Below are 18,548 nucleotides of genomic sequence, written 5' to 3' on the forward strand. Positions count from 1 at the left end.
ATAGAAGAGACAGGAGCAGGGAACGCAAATAAATATTTTATTTTGGGGTTTTTATAATACTGTTTATTGGAAGAGCGTGAAGAGCCTGGAGGATGGGTGGGACTGATGGCAGGGTGTCGCTTATAAATTCTAAAAAAAATATTTATAATACAGTAGGTGGGAAGAAAATTACCAATTTTCTTCCGTGATTTCCAGCACAGAGGAAAGGGATCTAAGCGAGATACTCCTAGAGGGACCTACATACTATACAGATACAGGGATATTTAAACTTAATGACTACATCTCCGCTGTTCATCTCTCAGGTTGACGCTGCGGTGACCCCGGAGGAACGCCACCTGACCAAAATGCAGCAAAACGGTTACGAAAACCCGACGTACAAGTTCTTCGAACAGATGCAGAACTAAGAACACCACAGCAGCCTCCCGTCTCGGACAGCAAATGATTGCTCCACTGCCCATCCGGTGTTCAGCTCTATACATATATAAATATAGGAACAGAAAAAAAGATCACGTTGAGAGAATAAAAATAAAAAAAAACATAAACATACAAAAAAACAACAACAAAATACACCACTGTTTTATTATTTACTCATTTTCGCCTTTTGACAGCTGTGCTGTAACACAAGTAGATGCTTGAAGTAAGAAACTAAATTCAGTAATGTATTCTCTTAACATTTTAGTCTTTACATGACATTATTCAATGAATGTTTTTGTGTACTGTAAAGAGTTTAGCTGTCTTTAAACTAGTGCATGAGTAGCTGCCTCTCCCTTATTTATCATATAGATCCTTAAACCGGTTGTATATTATTCTTGTGAGTTGTGATAAAACAAAAAAAAAATTAAGTCCTGGGTGAAAACTGCTTTACAAACGATTGGGGGTGCATTATATGTATGTGAGTTTTATGCTGCTTCCTTTGCCGAATCATATTTTTTTTCCCCCACCCCCGCAATGCATTTTAAGGGTAAATCGAATTTTATTTTTTATTTTTTTAATATTCCATTTTTTTATTCTTTTATTTTTTTTTTCTCTCTCTCTACTGTGTTATTGTACAGATTGTTCTGCCGTGTTAGTGATGTAGAAAATCATGGAAATACACATTTTGGTTTTTTTGGGTTTTTTTGTGCCTGTTTTATGTGCACACTTTAGGAATTGCAAAAATTGAACAAAAAATAAAATAAAAAAATTATAAATATTTTTCTTTAACATATGTACCTTTTAAGCTTTAACCTCATCGGCTTTGGACGCGTCTACGACACAATGTGTTGCGGTGGCCTCCGGCTTTTATGGGGTTCCGTGTGTCTCTGATAATTCTAAGCACTTTTTTTAGGGAAAAAAGTGCCCTGCTGGTCGAAAATTAGCAGAGATGACTAAAGTGACAACTTTCTGCTGGATGATTGTACAGAATCATTGCTTATGAACTAATAGCTTTCTACACTGTGTTACATAAATAAATTTAAAAAAAAATAAATCTGATTTGATGTGTTGTGTTTTTCATGCTTGGAAAGCAGTAAATGTGAGCGGAATAAAACATGGGCGCTTATATAGTTTTAAAATTGGTTGTGCGATATGAGTGGACAGGTCGTGTTTGCAAAGTACATATAAATGATAAGCATGTCAAACCCGAGAATAATGTATTTTATCTTAGGCCAAACACTACTTAAAAGTAAGGGATTCTAACTCTTTATTTTTTCATTTTGTTTTTGTATTTGTGTCATGTAAATATTAAAGGATGAATGTGTAAAAACAAATCTTGTTATAGTACTTTACCTAATTTATACAATGGGTGCAGTTAACTGTCCTCCTTTGTCCGGTCAGGTCGTCTGTGCTGTTTTTCCGGATGGGGTATGGCTGAGCGGTTCTGAGTATTCCGACAAGTGTGATTCCTACATAAAAACCCCGATGGCAGAAGAAGATGACTGAAATAGAAGCAGACTTACCTGTGAGTGAGATGTCCGATGGCACCGCAGGCTGACAGTCGGACCCTGCAGGCTAAGTGTTGAAGCAGTTAGCCTGCGGGGTCCGGACATTGCCGCTTTAAATTACCATTCAAGTAAGTCGCGCCCACGTCACACCGCAGTGCCGGACAGATCTCCAGCCGCAATCGCCGCTTGTCAGCCTGCGGTGCCATCGGACATCTCCCTCGTCGTCTTCTATTTCAGTCGTCGTCTTCTGCCATCGAGGTTTTTAAAGTAGGAATCGCACTTGTCGGAATAGTGGTAATCGGCAATCCGATTACCACCGGTCTTTCCAACCTCAGCAAGTCACAGATGGTGCATATTCCCCTCTACTTCCCATACACTAGCGCTTGTGCTTCAATAAGTGAATTCTTAGGGTCTACTTCTCTGTCTTTTGATGTCCATGCTAAGCTATAGCCTAAATTTGCCTCATTATGACAGCAGCAGGGCTAACCTACTTGGAGCAAACCAGTAGGACCCAGCGTTTGTTTCCGTGCGGCCAATCACAAGTAACGGAGCACTGCGGCCAAAGTTACAATTGTAGCGTAGACTGATGTATACATGTGGATGGTTTGGGAGACCTGACTGGACTAGGCCAAAACTACGACCTGAATTAGCAGCTCTCTGCTGGCAATGAAGGTTTCCTACCCACGGTTAACTGGTAAAGACGTACAGTGAATAAAAAAGTATTCTCCACATTTTGGCATTTTGGCACATTTTATATTCTTGTATCATAGAATCAAAATGTAGTTATTAACACTGTTTAAAGCAAAATACACTAATGTAAAATAAAACCCCAACCCTAAACCTTTTTCTTAATGACATATAAAACAGACACCTGATTGTGTAAGTCTTTACATCTGTGTTTCTGTACTTGGTAGAGTCTGTTTGGTGTCTACCAGCTTTTCACAGGTTGACACAGCAATGTTCGCCCCATTCTTTGGAACACTGTGCGCTTTCCATTTAAGTTGGATGGGGAGCATTGGTGAACAGCAAATACCAAGTCATTCCAGAGATTCTCAATGGGATTAAGGTCTTGCCTTTGGCTGAACCACTACAGGACAAAATAAGAGATGCACATTTCTTCGAGTAGAGGGTGCCAAGGGACAGGATCCCAGGGGAACAGACCGGGTGGCAGTTGAAAAATCCATGGTGCTGGTTGCTCTAAGAAAAGAACCACTTGGCTGGGGTAGCTATCAGGAGCACACCACACTCAGACAAGGCCCTTAGCCGGAGAGGGAAGGGGGGTGATGGTAGAATCGTGAGGAATAAAGCCAAAGTTTATGGATTGGAGAAGGTAGAATAGTGAGGAACAATGAAATCAATGAACAAGCTAATAAAACCACTCTTTGAAGCACCAATAGAGAAATGCAAATCCAAACTTTGGTTGGAATGAAGGCCTTATAAGGGTTGCATACATGTGAAGGCTCTTAGTCCTAATTGACTTGAGCTTTAGCAGAAGTGATGATTTTAGTATGTGGCAGAGTTTTGTAGTTGTCAGTATAGATGGTGCACAGCTACCTGTCGTCTGATATTGAGGCAGATCCTAACAACATGGTTACAGGGAAGATAGAGTATACAAGGGGGCAGAGTATCAAAAGAGATGGGATGGTGTCAGAGAACAAACTCTTATGGAAGAGGGTCCCAGGGAAATGTAGTTATTGGAACAGGGTGTCAAGGGAGGGGGTAAAGTGTAGACCAATGAACTGATATCGACCATTGTAATTTTTCAACTTGTGTGTCATTATCTCCTCTATTTCCTCCACAGTCTCTGTCTGATCGTCCTGTCTTCCTGCACCCTGTAAGTACCGCTGTACTGGTATAGGAAGCAGCATTGTACAGTTCTGCACTGATCTGCCTCTCGCACGGGCTTCTGAAAGCTTCACTAAGCTCTTTGATTTTAGTCATTTTCAATTTTAAACAAAAACACCAGAAACAGCCTCAATAGGGGTTTTGAAGTTTTTTAAGTAATATTAGAATCTTTATTTGTATGTTATCCTCTAACTTTCTGTCTCCTATAGAACATATAACAGTAAGAATTATACCATTTGGTATACATGCTGTAGAACTTCTCATACTCCTTAAATGCCAAATATATGACCAAACACATGTTCATCTTAAAACAATTCAACTTACAGGGAACTATCATGAACTTTAAGCAATATTAATATACAGTAGTAGTTATGTGAAATAATAAATATTTAATGACCAATTTTAAAATTGAATCTCCCCAATAAGACTTAACTAGTATCTTGTATACTATACAATAGAATTGTGATTGGGCAGTTGCTGGTGTCTGATACAATCAACACCAGCAAGTGACAATGAAGGATTTTAAAGGTAGTTGAGCTGTGAGTTTTGGGGTTTATAACAAGTTGACCTATCTTTTCCTTTCATTTGTGGAATTTAAAATTACCAAATTAAAAAATGTATTACTTCGCTGTAAATCTATTATTAGTTTTACAATTCTGCTCTATTTCCACTTTTAAATATTTTTCAGATTATCTGTTTTATGGGTTCAGGTGGGACTGGAAGACCGATTTCTGCTTATTTAAGGCCTTATATTGGTGTATAAGTAGTAAGTTTAGTGGGTTTCTTACCAGGAACACAAAAGGCTTGCCCTTCTGCTCCACCGGAGGTTTCTGTCCTCCCTGAGCTCGCCTTAGGACACCTGCGTTACGGTTTGACAGGTGTACCGCCCCAGTCAAACTCCCCACCTGCCACTGTCCTCGGAGCGGGTATATATATACTCCTGGTATATATATACTCCTGGTATATATATATTGACACGGTTAAGTCTATGGTTGACTGCTCTGCAGTCTATCAGTGGGGGTAGAAGAACACACACAGATGGACTATATATGGGCAGTCAGCTACATATCACATGATGCCCAAAATTGCATTAAACTTTAGCCAGACAGCTTGGACAGTAAAACTTAGAGTACTCTATATTTTCTCAAAGCCACCTAGGTGGATCTCTATAGAATATTTTGTATAGTTTCCCATTAACTTTATGCGATTTCATTTTGCAGTTTTGCCGAACCCATCAACTAGATTGGAATTCAAATTTCTCCCCAAACTCCATCGGCACATAAGCTACACAACTCGTTTTTTTCCTGGTATATTCCATTTGGTAGATAAATATTGGTATCACAGAAATTCGAAACCAGTCAATCAAGAGATCAATATGACCTACCATTTAGGTAACAGATTATTACTATCTCCTCTCTTGACTTAAATGTTCAAGTCCTGATTTTGATATCACTACTGTGTATATTGATACAATCTGAATTAAATTTTCACTTGAGAGAGCTTTTGTATACTCAGACTTTACCATAATAAACATTCCTATACTGTGTAATGGAACTATGACTTTAAGTCTTCCTTTATAAGAATATTTGGTAAAAGATTGTGAACGGTACAAGTTACTGCTGCTCGTTCTATTTGCGGTTCTGTCGCACCATTTAGTCCAGGCTGGTCTTAGACACGGTAGGACTGCCGTATGGTGGTGCAGGTTTGAGATCACAGCATGAAAGATCAAGTGCTGCAGGGCAGGTTTGTCAGATCTCCTTTGGAGACCTCCTTCAACAAAGAAATCCATAAACATCTAACATGACTAAGCACAATATTCTCTGCTCCTGAACTTCCCACTTATTTTGCTGTTGCAGTAACAGACTGAATTCATCAATTGATAAGAGAGAGGCATATAGTTTAGTGTTGTTTTGAGGATTCTAATTCAGTCCACGTTACTGCAATAGGGAAATAATTGAGACAATTGTAAGCTGAGCATTGTGCAACAGGTGAAATAGGACATGTCGGAGGGTCAGCTAATCTCAAACCTCAAAACAAGCTCATTCATAATCCTTTTAGCCTCTTGGATGGCTATTGCCCATTATTATTTCATAGTTGGTGAAACTACAAAAAAAAAGACACCAAGTTATACACAAATTTAGGATTTGTTCATCCAGAGAAAGAAGAAGAGAGGAAAAATAAAACCTCCAGTGAGCCAGTTTCTAATTTAACTTCACATGCAATAAAAAAATTCCTCCTTTGTGTCACTTACCCCAATAATGCCATCTACTATGTTTAGCTACAGACAGTGATCCGACATGACCACCTTCTTGGTTTTGAAATTCTGCAGGTTGACTACCCTATTACATACGTATGATGCTGCTTTAGTGCTTGTAGTACAGTAAGGCATTGTCCCTCTGGTACTGATTACATGTATTTTACTATTGTTTTAATGGTAATTGAAATGGGTTTACTAGAAACCATTGTTCTAATAGTGTCACCATACCCACTTGTGTTTTTACTAGTATTGCATTTTTACTAATATTGAAATTGGCCCCTTTCCCTGTGAGCAGGGCCCAGACCCAGACTGGAGTGCGATCCTGCTCAGACAGGAGCTCCTCAACAGCCTCTACTTTGCTCCAATTGGCTGAGTGACATCACGCAGTCACTCAGCCAATCGGAGAACATTCAGCCTCCTAAGTAAATGGAAATAATCTGATTTTAACCAATATAAAGCTGCTTAATAGTGGATTGGGCTGCGACATACAACTAGTACAGCCTGCGTGTATCAAGCTATGGAATTGTGCACAAGGGATGCAGAACCACTTTTAGGTTGGGTACACACTGCAGAAAGTTTCTCCCAATGTGCTATCTGTAACGATTTACGAACGACTGAAAAAAAAAAAAACCCGCAATCAGCGATTCATGTGTACACACTATACACGATTTACCTTCAGATCTGTGCTTCTTATTTGTCATAGCTATTGGCTGAACAGGTCATGACTCTGTAAACTACAGAGATGCTCATCGTGAGTACATACACACTGCAGGATTGGAATGACATTGTTCCATCGATGAGCAAGAGTTTTAGTCCGGTTTAAAAATCAAATTAAACAATATTAAGTGGTTTGGAATTATAATCGCTCATCATTGGAGCGTATACACTAATGCGATATCGGGCCGAACACTTGTCTATCGGGCGATTGGCCCAATGATCTGCTGAAAACACTGTAGTGTGTGCCCAGCCTTACACAAGAAATGCACAGATATCAGGAGTCTGGAGCTGGCACTTCTGTCAAGTATTGCCCTTTCTTGATTATTTTCCCTCAGAGTTTCATGCTGACAGCACCTTGGATACCTTTGCTTGTAACTAGAGATGCTCAGGCTCGGTTCCCCGAGAACCGAACACACCCAAACTTTGCAGATCCAAGTTGGCTCGGTACTTTCGCGCTTTTTCGGATTTGATAATGAGATTTTTCTTTTCTGCCACTGCTGTGTGCCAATGTTTCCTAGATGTGCTAGGAACTGCCGTGTGTTTGTGTCATTGCTCTGTCGCTTATCATCCAGCCAGGTCGCTGCAGTATTTGTCCGAAAGTGTATGAAAATAATATTATGATCTGTGAGGTGGTCAAAATTGACTGCAAATGACTTGCAATTAGTGTTATTGAGGTTAATAATAATAATATAGGAACAAAAAAAGAGCAAAATTATGTGATTTTAGCATATTTTAGATTTTTTTCTAAAAATCCAAAACCAAAACACACGAGGGCGGTTTTGCCAAAACACGAAGCTAATCCAGATCCAAAACCAGTTCACGGGTGTCAGTGAACATCTCTACTTGTAACAAGAATTAGCAAGTTGTGGCATCTTAATCTTTGAAGCTCCTGCAAAATGCACCCCCATAATCATCCCTCTTTCAAAGTCACTGAGGTCTTCTCTTGTAGCTTTGCTAGGTATAATTATAGGCAACCAGGGCAGTCCAGCATATTTATACATGACCCTGTGAATACTTTGATGAGTCACACATATTTGGAAGCCCTTGCTTTATATGATTGGAGTCCTTCATTTATCCAAGTGTCTCCACTTCTGTCCAGTACCTCTAGATGGCAGCCATGAGTAGTCCTGACTGCTCCCTCTCTCCCTCTTGTCTTCCAAATAAATAATAAATAAAAGTACTCGTAAGAAAATAAAGTCTATCTACATGAGGGAAGGGGAGAGGTGTGGGATTTTTTATCTTACAAATAGAAGGTTTTATCTTAAAAGAGCAAGAACAATGGTGGTGCTTCAAATGGACCATTTAACTGTGTTTGTAGCAGGCACTGAAAGTCTTTGTACAAATGTTACATAATATTTTTCTTTATAACATAAATCATTTTGGAAAGCTTAAAAGATCAGGTTAAACTGTCTCTTATATTAGATTTTTCAAAACTGCATGACAGGCACACTTTAAGGTTTGACTGATGACTGCATGGAAAGATATTGTACTTGGTTCTAACAAATGTCTTTAGAGATTTTTGACTAGTACATCAACCCTCTGTTGAATGCATTATTTACTGTATATAATAATGATGGTTCTATCTACTACTTAAATTTGCAATCCAATGGCAGCTCATCAGGTCGCCGTCTAGCCCTTTGAAAGAGTGGGGTCTTACCCGGGTTGGACTGACTCTGCTGGCTCTTCCCACTGCTTCACTACTTCATATCATTTTGAAACTATGACTCCAAGGTCCCTTTCCACTGTTGTGGTTGACTAGCCCCCATAGTAAATCCAAAGACTTCTCCCGTACTGCTCCCCACTTATACCGCTTTCATACTGCCGCCCCGGCAATATCCCGGGTTTTTCAAGCCGGGTTTTTGCTGGGGCTCGGAGCGTCCCAGCTCAGAAACACCATTCATACTGCACAAGTCTGTGCCCTGGCAATTTGTGGGAGTCATCACCAGAGCAGTTTTCATTGGCTGAAAAATGGTGATGTCATTGAAAGGTGACTGGTTTTTTTTTTCTTCCACGGGCTCCCACCGATGACATCATCCTCCAGAGACAGGCAGACAGCCAATCAGCTTGTTTTCTGTGCAACCCGGGTTGAAAAACCCGGGTTGCACCATTCATAGTGCAGGCAACCCGGGTCCGACCCGGGAATTACCCCTCGATAAATCCCGGATTGAAGACCCGGGTTTTTAGACCCGGGATTTTTGACTTGTACCATTCATACTGCACCAAGACCCGGGTCGTTTGAGCTCGCCCCGGCAAAAACCCGGGATTTTGGTGCAGTATGAATGGGGTATTATGGAACTCCCTACTCCACCTGAACCAAGTTCTCCCCCAACTTTCAATCTTTCACACTATCTCTAAAAACCCAGGTCTTTACTATAGACTATCCTCCCCCCACCTGATACTACTCCATCTGCATGGTCTACCAGCTTCCATGTCCAACTAGGCTCTATTGTCTCAGCATTGTCCTCACCCTCTAGACCAGGAGTAGGCACTCCAGGTGTTGTGAAACTACAAGTCCCAGCATGCTTTGCCAGTAGATAACCAGCAGATAGGTGCAAGGCATGCTGGGACTTGTAGTTTCACAACACCTGGAGAGCCGCAGGTTGCCTACCCCTGCTCTAGACTATAAGCTCTCAGAAGCAGGGCCCTCTCTACCCTTTGGCTCATGTCTGCACCTCCTTTGTCCACCTCGTCTGTAATGCTTAATGTCCTATTGTATTTTGTATGATTTTTAACTCTGTGGAGTTTTGTGCACCTTAAAAATAAATGACAATGATGTTAGCTCCATGTATTATGATTTGTTTTATTCTTCTTTTTACCTTGGTATTATCTGGTATATGTATTATTGTATTTATGTATAATCACTATATTTGTTTTGTATTGATGTACATTTGCCACACGGCGCTGCAAAATCTGTATCTCCCTATAAATAAACAATGGTGAGGATTCCAGCAGCTTAGAATAACAATTTGAGAGACAAGATAGACTGGCACAAAGCCTGCGGGGCCCCCCGTAAAGCCAAGGGCCCTTGGCCCATAACCTCTGCTCTGAAACCTGACCCTGGTTCCTCTACACTCATGCCCACTATTATATGCAGAACACTACTCGGCTGTCAGCAGCCTGTCTCATACACAATTGCCAGTCTACCAGTCTCCTTAAACAACTGATCAAAGCATCACAGCGGGAATGAGATAAATGTATATTTTTAGCAATGATAACGTGTTATGTCATGTGGCTCAGGGGAACAGCCAACGTATGCCTCTCAATTACACTCATTTATTATTGTAGCCGGGATATGAAAAATGTTACGCGCTTGTTCGGTACCTGTCAGGTGAAATAACCATCTCTTCCTTACCATCCAGCCTCTTTATGACTCTTTTATTATCTTTCACATAACTGATTTATCTAAACTTCAATTCTTCCCCCTATCCCCAGTGGCTCCAATGATAGCGTTTTATGTGAGGAGAAGCATGTTTGTGACACAGCTTCTTTATGGCATCTACCTCCACAAGCTCCAGCAATACATGGATTTCATATATTAATGGGGACGATAAAGAGAGTGTGAATTAAGCTGACAGAAGCGTTGCAGTAAAGCCAAGTTCAAGGCACATAAATTGTATTGAATTGATATAGAGGCCTTTTCCTCTTTATTCAAAAAGCGTCTTTTAAGCAGAGCAGGCACTAAACAGCAGATTTACTTTCTGTCCTGCGATGTCCTCTGTCTGGATGTTACAATGCTGCATTGTGAGGAAATTTAAAGGACCGCAAAATCTGAAAGGGATGTTGATTTATTAAAGAACTGAACTGATAATGATATTCACAGCTATAGGTAAAGAAGTTTGGGGAATTTTTCAGAACTGAAGATATTTGATATAAAGTTTTCAACAGGAGGGGTCTTTCTTCCCCAGGGGAGGGCTGGCAAATTTCAGCCCGGTGGACAAGCAGCAGCCTATTTTAAAGGGAAAAAAATGCAGGTAACTGAAGATAGCCCTCTATGGGACCAGCCCTGGGGGCTCCCCTGCCCCCTAGCCCAGCCACCCCCTGTTTTCCCCTATTGACAGTAGACTTCCTGTTAGTAAGACCATTAAAGCACTTTCCGGCTAGCCTCTCACAGCTTAATATAGCTGGTCAGAGAAGACCATAGATAAAGTTACTGACCATCTCAAATATCCTGTCCTTGGGTGGAACAATGCATCGTGGAGCTCCTTAGTAAAGTTTGGGAGACGGTCAGGAGATGATGCTGTCCCGTTGGGCCCCCCGCCCTGCTCTGAAAAGAACATAGAGTGGGCCACTACTGAGCTGTGACCTCCAGGGCTCATGTGGTGACCCAGGGTGTAGAACGAGTCTCCCACACGGGCCTCAGAGGGGGGTGGCTCCATCATTGCTGGACCACCATGGCCATACCCCCTGCACCTCACGCCTCTTCCACCGATCCTGTCAGCTAACATTGCCACTTGGAAAATCAAGACAATGTAGTCTATGACTTGATCCAACCAAACAAGCCTATTTCTGACAAGGTCATACTATTTTGGTGGAAGCAACATACCACTTTTGAAGGACAGTTGGGACTGTGAAAATCAGGACTGCTGGCAGACATGACATGTTTCTGAATGTTACAATAGTTCTTTTTATATAGGATCAGTTTGGGTTTAGAGGTGCTTCAAAGATGAAATTATAATTCTAAAATGTATGGTTCAAACTTATCTATTGTATTGACTTCTAAATAATATATATTTAATAGGCGACCAAGAAAAAAAATAATCTTCTCCTACAATATAACCTGTAAACAGTACAATGTGCAGACTGAATGGTCAGACCTCTTAGTATGCTCATTGCTTTTTTAAATGTGAGGTTTTTTTTTAAACTGATGGAAATTGCGCTCTCGTACCCCCATATTCTTGTACAAGCAGATCAGAAGAAATGTTTCCATTTGAATGCGGGTATAAGTACTTGCCGTATTCAGACACTCTACTCTGCAAGATACACTCAATGCATATGTGCAATATAAAGTCCCATCAAAACGGTAAGAAAAAAAAAAAAAGTAATATATTAACACCTGTTGATAATATAGTAATTAATAAAAATACTTTTTTTTTATCATATTTTTCTTTGAAATACATATCTTAATGTCTATTGCACATCATACAATGTATTTTTACAGTTGCTCCTAATTGCAAACACAGCCGTCATCTGCAGACAGAAGTTAAACCTGCCCTGTAGCTGGTGCAAGGGATATGGCTAAAAAAAAAAATTACCTCAGAGATGCTCAGAGCTTGAATTGGATGAATGTGAGTGCACTCGATCTGGGCACTCCCTTATTGTACATTGCCTTCATGCATACGCTGCTTCCGTCCCGCCGTTCCGCTCTTCAAATTGTAGGCAATTGGAAGCATCATTTCTGTTCGCACTTGAATTGCATTCACTGGTGTATAGTCCGTTTCTGAGCGTGCGCTGATCAATTTCACGCAAAATATGGCACGATACATGAATTAAGTTCTAAGTTTGGCTGGTATGCAGGTAACTTTTTTAAACTGTAGATGTCACTAGTGTTTCTGTTCCGTAATGAAAGCCTTTAGTTTGTGATTAAACCTCTTTATATGCTGCAACAACAAATGACATTTGCATGCTGTACAGAACTATCATAACAAAATTATGTAATAAAATTAATGTTTTTTTCTAATGGAGTAACTGAATTTTTTTTTTAACATCATCATATTCAAATTTATGTTCTGATGGTAATTATACCCTTTCAGCTAGCTGTACAGCAGGCGAGCTCTGAGATGCATACAAAATATTAATAGAACATTATACAGGAAAAAAATACTGCTTTGAAAACTAAAACATGAAAATGTCAAGATAAAATACAAATCTATTCGCCGTGGCGCTTGGAGTGTGGAGACGGGTTAGTAGTCCAGGGCATTACACTCGTTAGCCACCACTCCACCCCAGGCCTCTGCGTCTCCTTATGCCAATATGTCCTTAGTTTTGAGAGGATGAAACAATCTGTAGACAATTAGTTCATCCTAATACAACAGTATATGGTATTTCAGGTGGTGAAGCTGATTTTGGAGGAGGCAGTGACGTTTCCAAACGTGTTATGTTAGTGAGGGTGTGAGCTGGGGCCCGTGAAGAGAGCAAAGAAAAGATCCAGCGCAAGGAAGTTCATATTTCTTCTAGGGTCCCCCGGCGCTGGTGACAGCAAAACGGAAACAATTTGCTGCCAGCCAATCAGTGGCCAGGACGGTGAGCCAGTCAGTGCTCACCTCCGACCATTTAGATGCTTAGTGCCACGCCGAGCCCAAGCAACAGCTATTATATAGCCGTCCCATGTGGCGTGGTTTTAGTTCGACGGTGGAGGCCAACCTGAAAGGAGTCCCTGAAAGAAGATGTCGTGATCAAGAACAAAGACTTCGGGAGAAGAAAAGAAGACACAGGAGAGAAGAAAGAAGCTGGCGGGGAGGAAAAGAGAAGACAGAGGAGCTGACAGACAGCACAGAGCTGTGGGATCAAGCAAGAAGACTGCTGAAGACACTGTCTAGAAGAAGAAGCAGGGGGATGGCTAAGAGCTACCATGGTTCCCCCCTGCTGCCAACGAAAGCTGCCAGAGTAAGGTAAGGCCCTTTGGGAAGCCCTTTTTCAGGCCCACTCCTACACTCTGTCTTTCTGTACTCTTTGGGCACAAGGCCCTTGGCATCTTTCGGACGCTATTCCCTTGCAGCAGTAGTGGGCATAGGGCCCTCTGTATTTAAGTTCATTTATTTTTTTCTCTTTTGGCGCAATTTAGTTCAGGATTAGCCTGTGATCAAGTAAAAGTGCATAAATAGCCCGTGGTACCAAATTAAGTACAGGATTAAACATAAAATAATAAGAGCGCTAGGTAAAACACTTCAATAATGTTTAATATAAATACAACATAGACATATGAATGTTATCCAGTAGGCTTCTCGTTTACATAATAAATTAAATCTATCACCTCCTCTGTTAGTAATGTCTATTTGTTCGATAGCTCTCACTCATAAGCCTGCTAAATTATTACCCTGACATAGATTCACATGTGCCGATAGAGTTATTTGTCACCTGATGTAAACTCCACAGGCTGGCCGAAAAAATAAGGTGACCATACCAATAGAATAGAGTACTTGGATCTCTGTATTTGGAGCATTGTATATCTACTTGCATACCGAGTTGTGCTGAATATATCATTGGCAGTTTACATTTGCACACAGAGCTGTGCTGAGCATAATACTGGCAGTATAAATCGGACTAATTACGAGGGTGACTATAAGAACTTCTCCCCTATCCACGGGGTGAAGTCTATATGGTTTGATATAATTGAACATCTTTGCATTCTTTCTGCCTTTATAATACTGTTGTTCCATTACTCTAACTGAGATTGATCTTTTATTGAGCTCTACAATCTGCTTCTAGTAATGTTATTCAATTTTATTTTATTTGTCATGTTTGTATATCCCTTGGTGTTTATGGCCATATACACTTAACATTCATAAGTCTATGTTGTATTTATATTAAACATTATTGAAGTGTTTTACCCAACGCTCTTATTAATTTATGTGTAGTTTCTTTATCTTTAGGTCTGGAGCTTAATATTTGAGCTGCTGGTATACACTTCTTAGGTCACTATAGCACCCAGATTTTGTCCGTGGAGGGGCGTACAGTGTAGGAATAACTTTCTCTTCCTTCCCTCTGCCCCCCCCCCCTCCAAAGTTAGTCACCATACTCCTCCATGACAACACTCCAACTTCATCCATCCCAAAAAAAGAAAACAACAGCTGAAGTCTGAAGAAGGATTTCTGCTAAATTATTCGTTTTTTTTATGATTTAGAGATTACATTTTTTTCTTGATTTTAACAGGTTTCCAGTCGGTGACACCACCCGTTTTTCACCATATATTGGGATTTTCCCTGCTTAATAAATAGAGCCCTAAGGGGCATATTCAATTCTCGGCGGAAACGCCGAAAATCCCGCGGATCCCCTCCATCGCCTCTAAATGAAATATTACGTATAGAGCAGCTCTGCTCCAAAAGCATAACAATGAGGAGGCGGGTTCTATTATAGACTGAAAGGTAAGAAGTTATTCCAACATGAAATTACAATTAAATTTACTATCATTTCAAAGTGATCAGTGTTTTTCAATATCCTCAGGCTTTATTAAACATTTTAATCCTCGGAGACCCAAAGACTCTTCGTCGTGTTCTAGGTTGTAATTCGATTGTCATAAAAACTTTATATTTCCATAGAAATCAAGTAGTCATTTTAATTAACAAGCGTTGTTAATAAGACAGAAGATTTGTGTCAGGCTTATGAAATACAAGACTGCTAACTGTGGGGATGATTTCTTAATCACATTTGATTAAGGAATAACATTTATATGCCTGGAATACTGTGCAGGAGGATTGAAATGTCAGCGTTCTTATTTGTAGGGAGAAAGTGCTTGTGCTGTATCACATCACATATAAAACGAGAGGAAATTGGAGCTGGAATTTGTGGTTTAGAGTTATCAGTGTTACTGTAAACCAAATTATTTGTCTCTTGTAATGTAATACATCAAAGTGGAATTATTTTAAATGATATAATACAATGGCGTTTAAAGGGCATTTTCACCTCTGGAACATCTCATTGTAATAGGTAGTACGGCGGCTCAGTGGTTAACATTGTTGCCTCATAGGTGGGGTTATGAGTTTGATTCCAGACCAGGGCCTTATCTGTGTTGAGTTTGTATGTTCTACCCATGTTTGCGTGGGTTTCCTCCCATACACCAAAAACTGGGACTGATGTGAAGGGCTAATATTTTTTCCACAACGATACATATTTGGGGATGCTATATAAATGATGATAATTCACAAAGATGCCCCAGTTACTAATGCGACCATCACTACAGCTACAACGAGTTACCCGACACGTACCCAACCCACCCTATACAGTTAGGATACCGGTCATACTCCTGGGATCCTGCTTCACAGTGGTTTTAGACTACTATCGAATGCCTGAGACTAGATAATAGCAGACTGGATGACCCAAGCTGGATACTAGAAATACCAGGCTAGAGGACCCAAGCTGGAGGCTACATATAACATGCTGGAGACCCCAAGCTGTAGGCTAGATATAACATGCTGGAGACCCCAAGCTGTAGGCTAGATATAACATGCTGGAGACCCCAAGCTGTAGGCTAGATATAACATGCTGGAGAACCCAAGCTGTAGGCTAGATATAACATGCTGGAGAACCCAAGCTGTACGCTAGATATAACATGCTGGAGAACCCAAGCCACTCCTTCAACTGCTCTCACTGTAACACTATCATATTCCATTTACTTACATTTTTCATACCGCCACTTCTAAATTTCCACTTCATTCACTGTGTGTGTGTCTATATATATATATATATATATATATATATATATATATATATATATATGTGTATATATATGTGTATATATATGTGTATATATATGTGTATATATATATATATATGTGTATATATATATATTTATGTATATATATTAGAGATGCTCACTGACAGTTGCAGAACTAGCACTCATAGAGAAAGTCGTAAGGCCTCATTCTTTCCTTGCCACTGCGTGTGCAGAATGGCATGTTGGTAATTTTATTTTTTTCTGCAGATAACTTTGCCTGGATTACAGGTCTTTTTTTCTTGACCAAGGTAAAAGGTGTTTTATTACATTTTTGTTTCCCTGACTTAAAAACACTATGCACTTTACCATATGCTTTAGCAGAAGCCCTATTATTTGTATTTTAGCAATGACAATTAGCAATGGAGCTCTCCTCTTTGTGTGTTACCTATATAACACAAAACACATAAGACAGAAAACTGTGACATACATATTTGCCCTCAACAATTTGCTTCTGTCCCAATATAAATATATTCCAATTGAAGAAGTCCCAAAAGGTGTAAAGGTCGAAATGGGTTGGTTAACCTCTGATGCCTTATCCTTCATTCTAATGTTATAAACTGTGTGATGATAAGGATTCTTCTTACTTTCCCAGGAAACCTCAGAAGAGAAGTTCATGTTTCAAGAGTTGTTCATGTACGTGCATTATTGTCTATGTTTTGTTGAAATATGTTTTTAAGGGTATTACACTATGTTGCTATATTATATATATTTCTGGGTTCACACTGAAGTGCCGCACAGCTGGGTCTTAGGAATCACTGGCTGTCAGCATGCCGCTGCCATCTCAACATCTGGAGCTTCAGTTTTCAGGTAAGTCTGTTTTTATTCTATTCGTTTTTTAGCCAATCGGATTTTATTGTAGGTGTCAAGCTTGTTGGACTTCTCGTAATCGATAAAACACTTTCCAGTGGTATAATTGTGGTGTTTGATTTGAGGAACACAGTATTGCACTACTTTTTTCTCTCTTCTTTTTTGGTTTTGTATCAACATACCTGAATAGATGGAGCTGAGATCTATAGGAGATATATTTTATACATATGTGTATTTTCAGGTACATTGGTGTAGCCCACAAAATGGCTGCCTCCACTGTGTGTATGTTGCAGCTCCACTTAAACCAGCTGTTTTTTTCCCTGCTTTCTGCATATAAAACCCTAGGTTTGTTATGCATTTACTAATTTGGGCAAAATATTTAGTAAGAAGCTTATTTGTTATGTCCTTCAGTAAGGATTTGCCTGTCGCAACTTCTGAGGAGATTTGTGTGACAGGGGATAAAGAATTCAACTTCTAATCAGATTTTAATGGTTCTGTATGGAGAAGAGAAGCAGTTGCCTTTTTGACACTATCAAAAGTTGAGGTATCCTTAATAAACGATCGTACAACTTAGTCTATTTGTTGAGGGTTATAGCATGATAAATACACTATGCCTGACAGGAAAGATGGAGCTTGTTCCCAGCTACCTCGGTGTTTTAAACTCTTAGTCCAACATCAATCTTAATGATAATAATCTCTCTACAGCACCAGACGAAATTTAAAGAGCAGACGGTGACAGGTCAATGCAGAGGCTCCAAGGAAACCATTTTGTCTATTTTGAACCTGTCGTAAGACTGCAAAACTCTGCTTTCACTTTAGTGTTTCAGAAAATTGCAGTTTGTGGTGAGAGAGTTAATTGAATTGCAAGGGTTTAATTGAAGAAAGACTTTCTTTAAAGGGCATTTGAGGGAATCGGTGATAGTCATTATTGCGACTACGAACATTCCGACAAGAATTACAGTGGCGCACGCAGGGGGGGTTTCTGAGTCTCTAGAACCTCCCCCCTGCGCTAAGTGGCCACTGTCCTATACAGCAGCCGCGGCGCTGTCAAAGAAGCGTCCGCGGCGCTGCTGTGACAGCGCCGCGGCTGCTGTATAGGACAGCGCTGGCGAAACGGAGCTGCTGCGCATGCGCTTTCTTACAGAAAATGTGGTGCAGTGCATACTTACCAACTTTTGGCAAGTATTTTCCGGGAGATGGGCGTGACTGGAGGGCGGGAGGGGGCAGGTGCGCCAAGCGCGTCATTTTGGCCCCGCCTCCACAGAAGTGCCGTTTTGTTGAGGGGGCGGGGCCAAAATGACACGATTCACCGCAAATTGCGTTTTTTCGGGAAGGTAATTGCCGGATGCGGGAGACTTGCCTGCTCTATCCCGGGAGTCCGTGAGATCGACCCGAATTTCGGCAGTCGGCAAGTATGTTGCAATGTGAAGGATAACCCGGGTCACATTCAGAAGAGACTAACCGAATGAAACTTAATGAACAGACCTGAATCCAAAGAAAAGTTGACAAGTGTTGTTAAAGCCACTAAAGGATCATTAAATGTGGACCCAGGACTTTGTGAATAACAAAC

At 40.4% G+C, this 18,548-nt stretch overlaps 1 protein-coding gene and 1 long non-coding RNA gene across 2 annotated transcripts in view; one reads left to right on the forward strand and one right to left on the reverse strand.

The window, feature by feature from the left end:
- APP (amyloid beta precursor protein) overlaps positions 1–1,473 on the forward strand; it is a 183,888-nt gene extending 182,415 nt beyond the window's left edge. The window contains exon 17 of the mRNA XM_075198369.1: positions 303–1,473. Within this exon, the coding sequence (XP_075054470.1) occupies positions 303–404 (102 nt within the window). The 3' untranslated portion in view covers positions 405–1,473. The remainder of the gene's footprint in view (positions 1–302) is intronic.
- The window catches only part of LOC142139481 (uncharacterized), a 928,167-nt gene that overhangs the window by 680,621 nt on the left and 228,998 nt on the right, over positions 1–18,548 (reverse strand). The window lies entirely within an intron of this gene.

The sequence above is a fragment of the Mixophyes fleayi genome, chromosome 2 (genome assembly GCF_038048845.1).
Source record: "Mixophyes fleayi isolate aMixFle1 chromosome 2, aMixFle1.hap1, whole genome shotgun sequence".
Taxonomy (NCBI): domain Eukaryota; kingdom Metazoa; phylum Chordata; class Amphibia; order Anura; family Limnodynastidae; genus Mixophyes; species Mixophyes fleayi.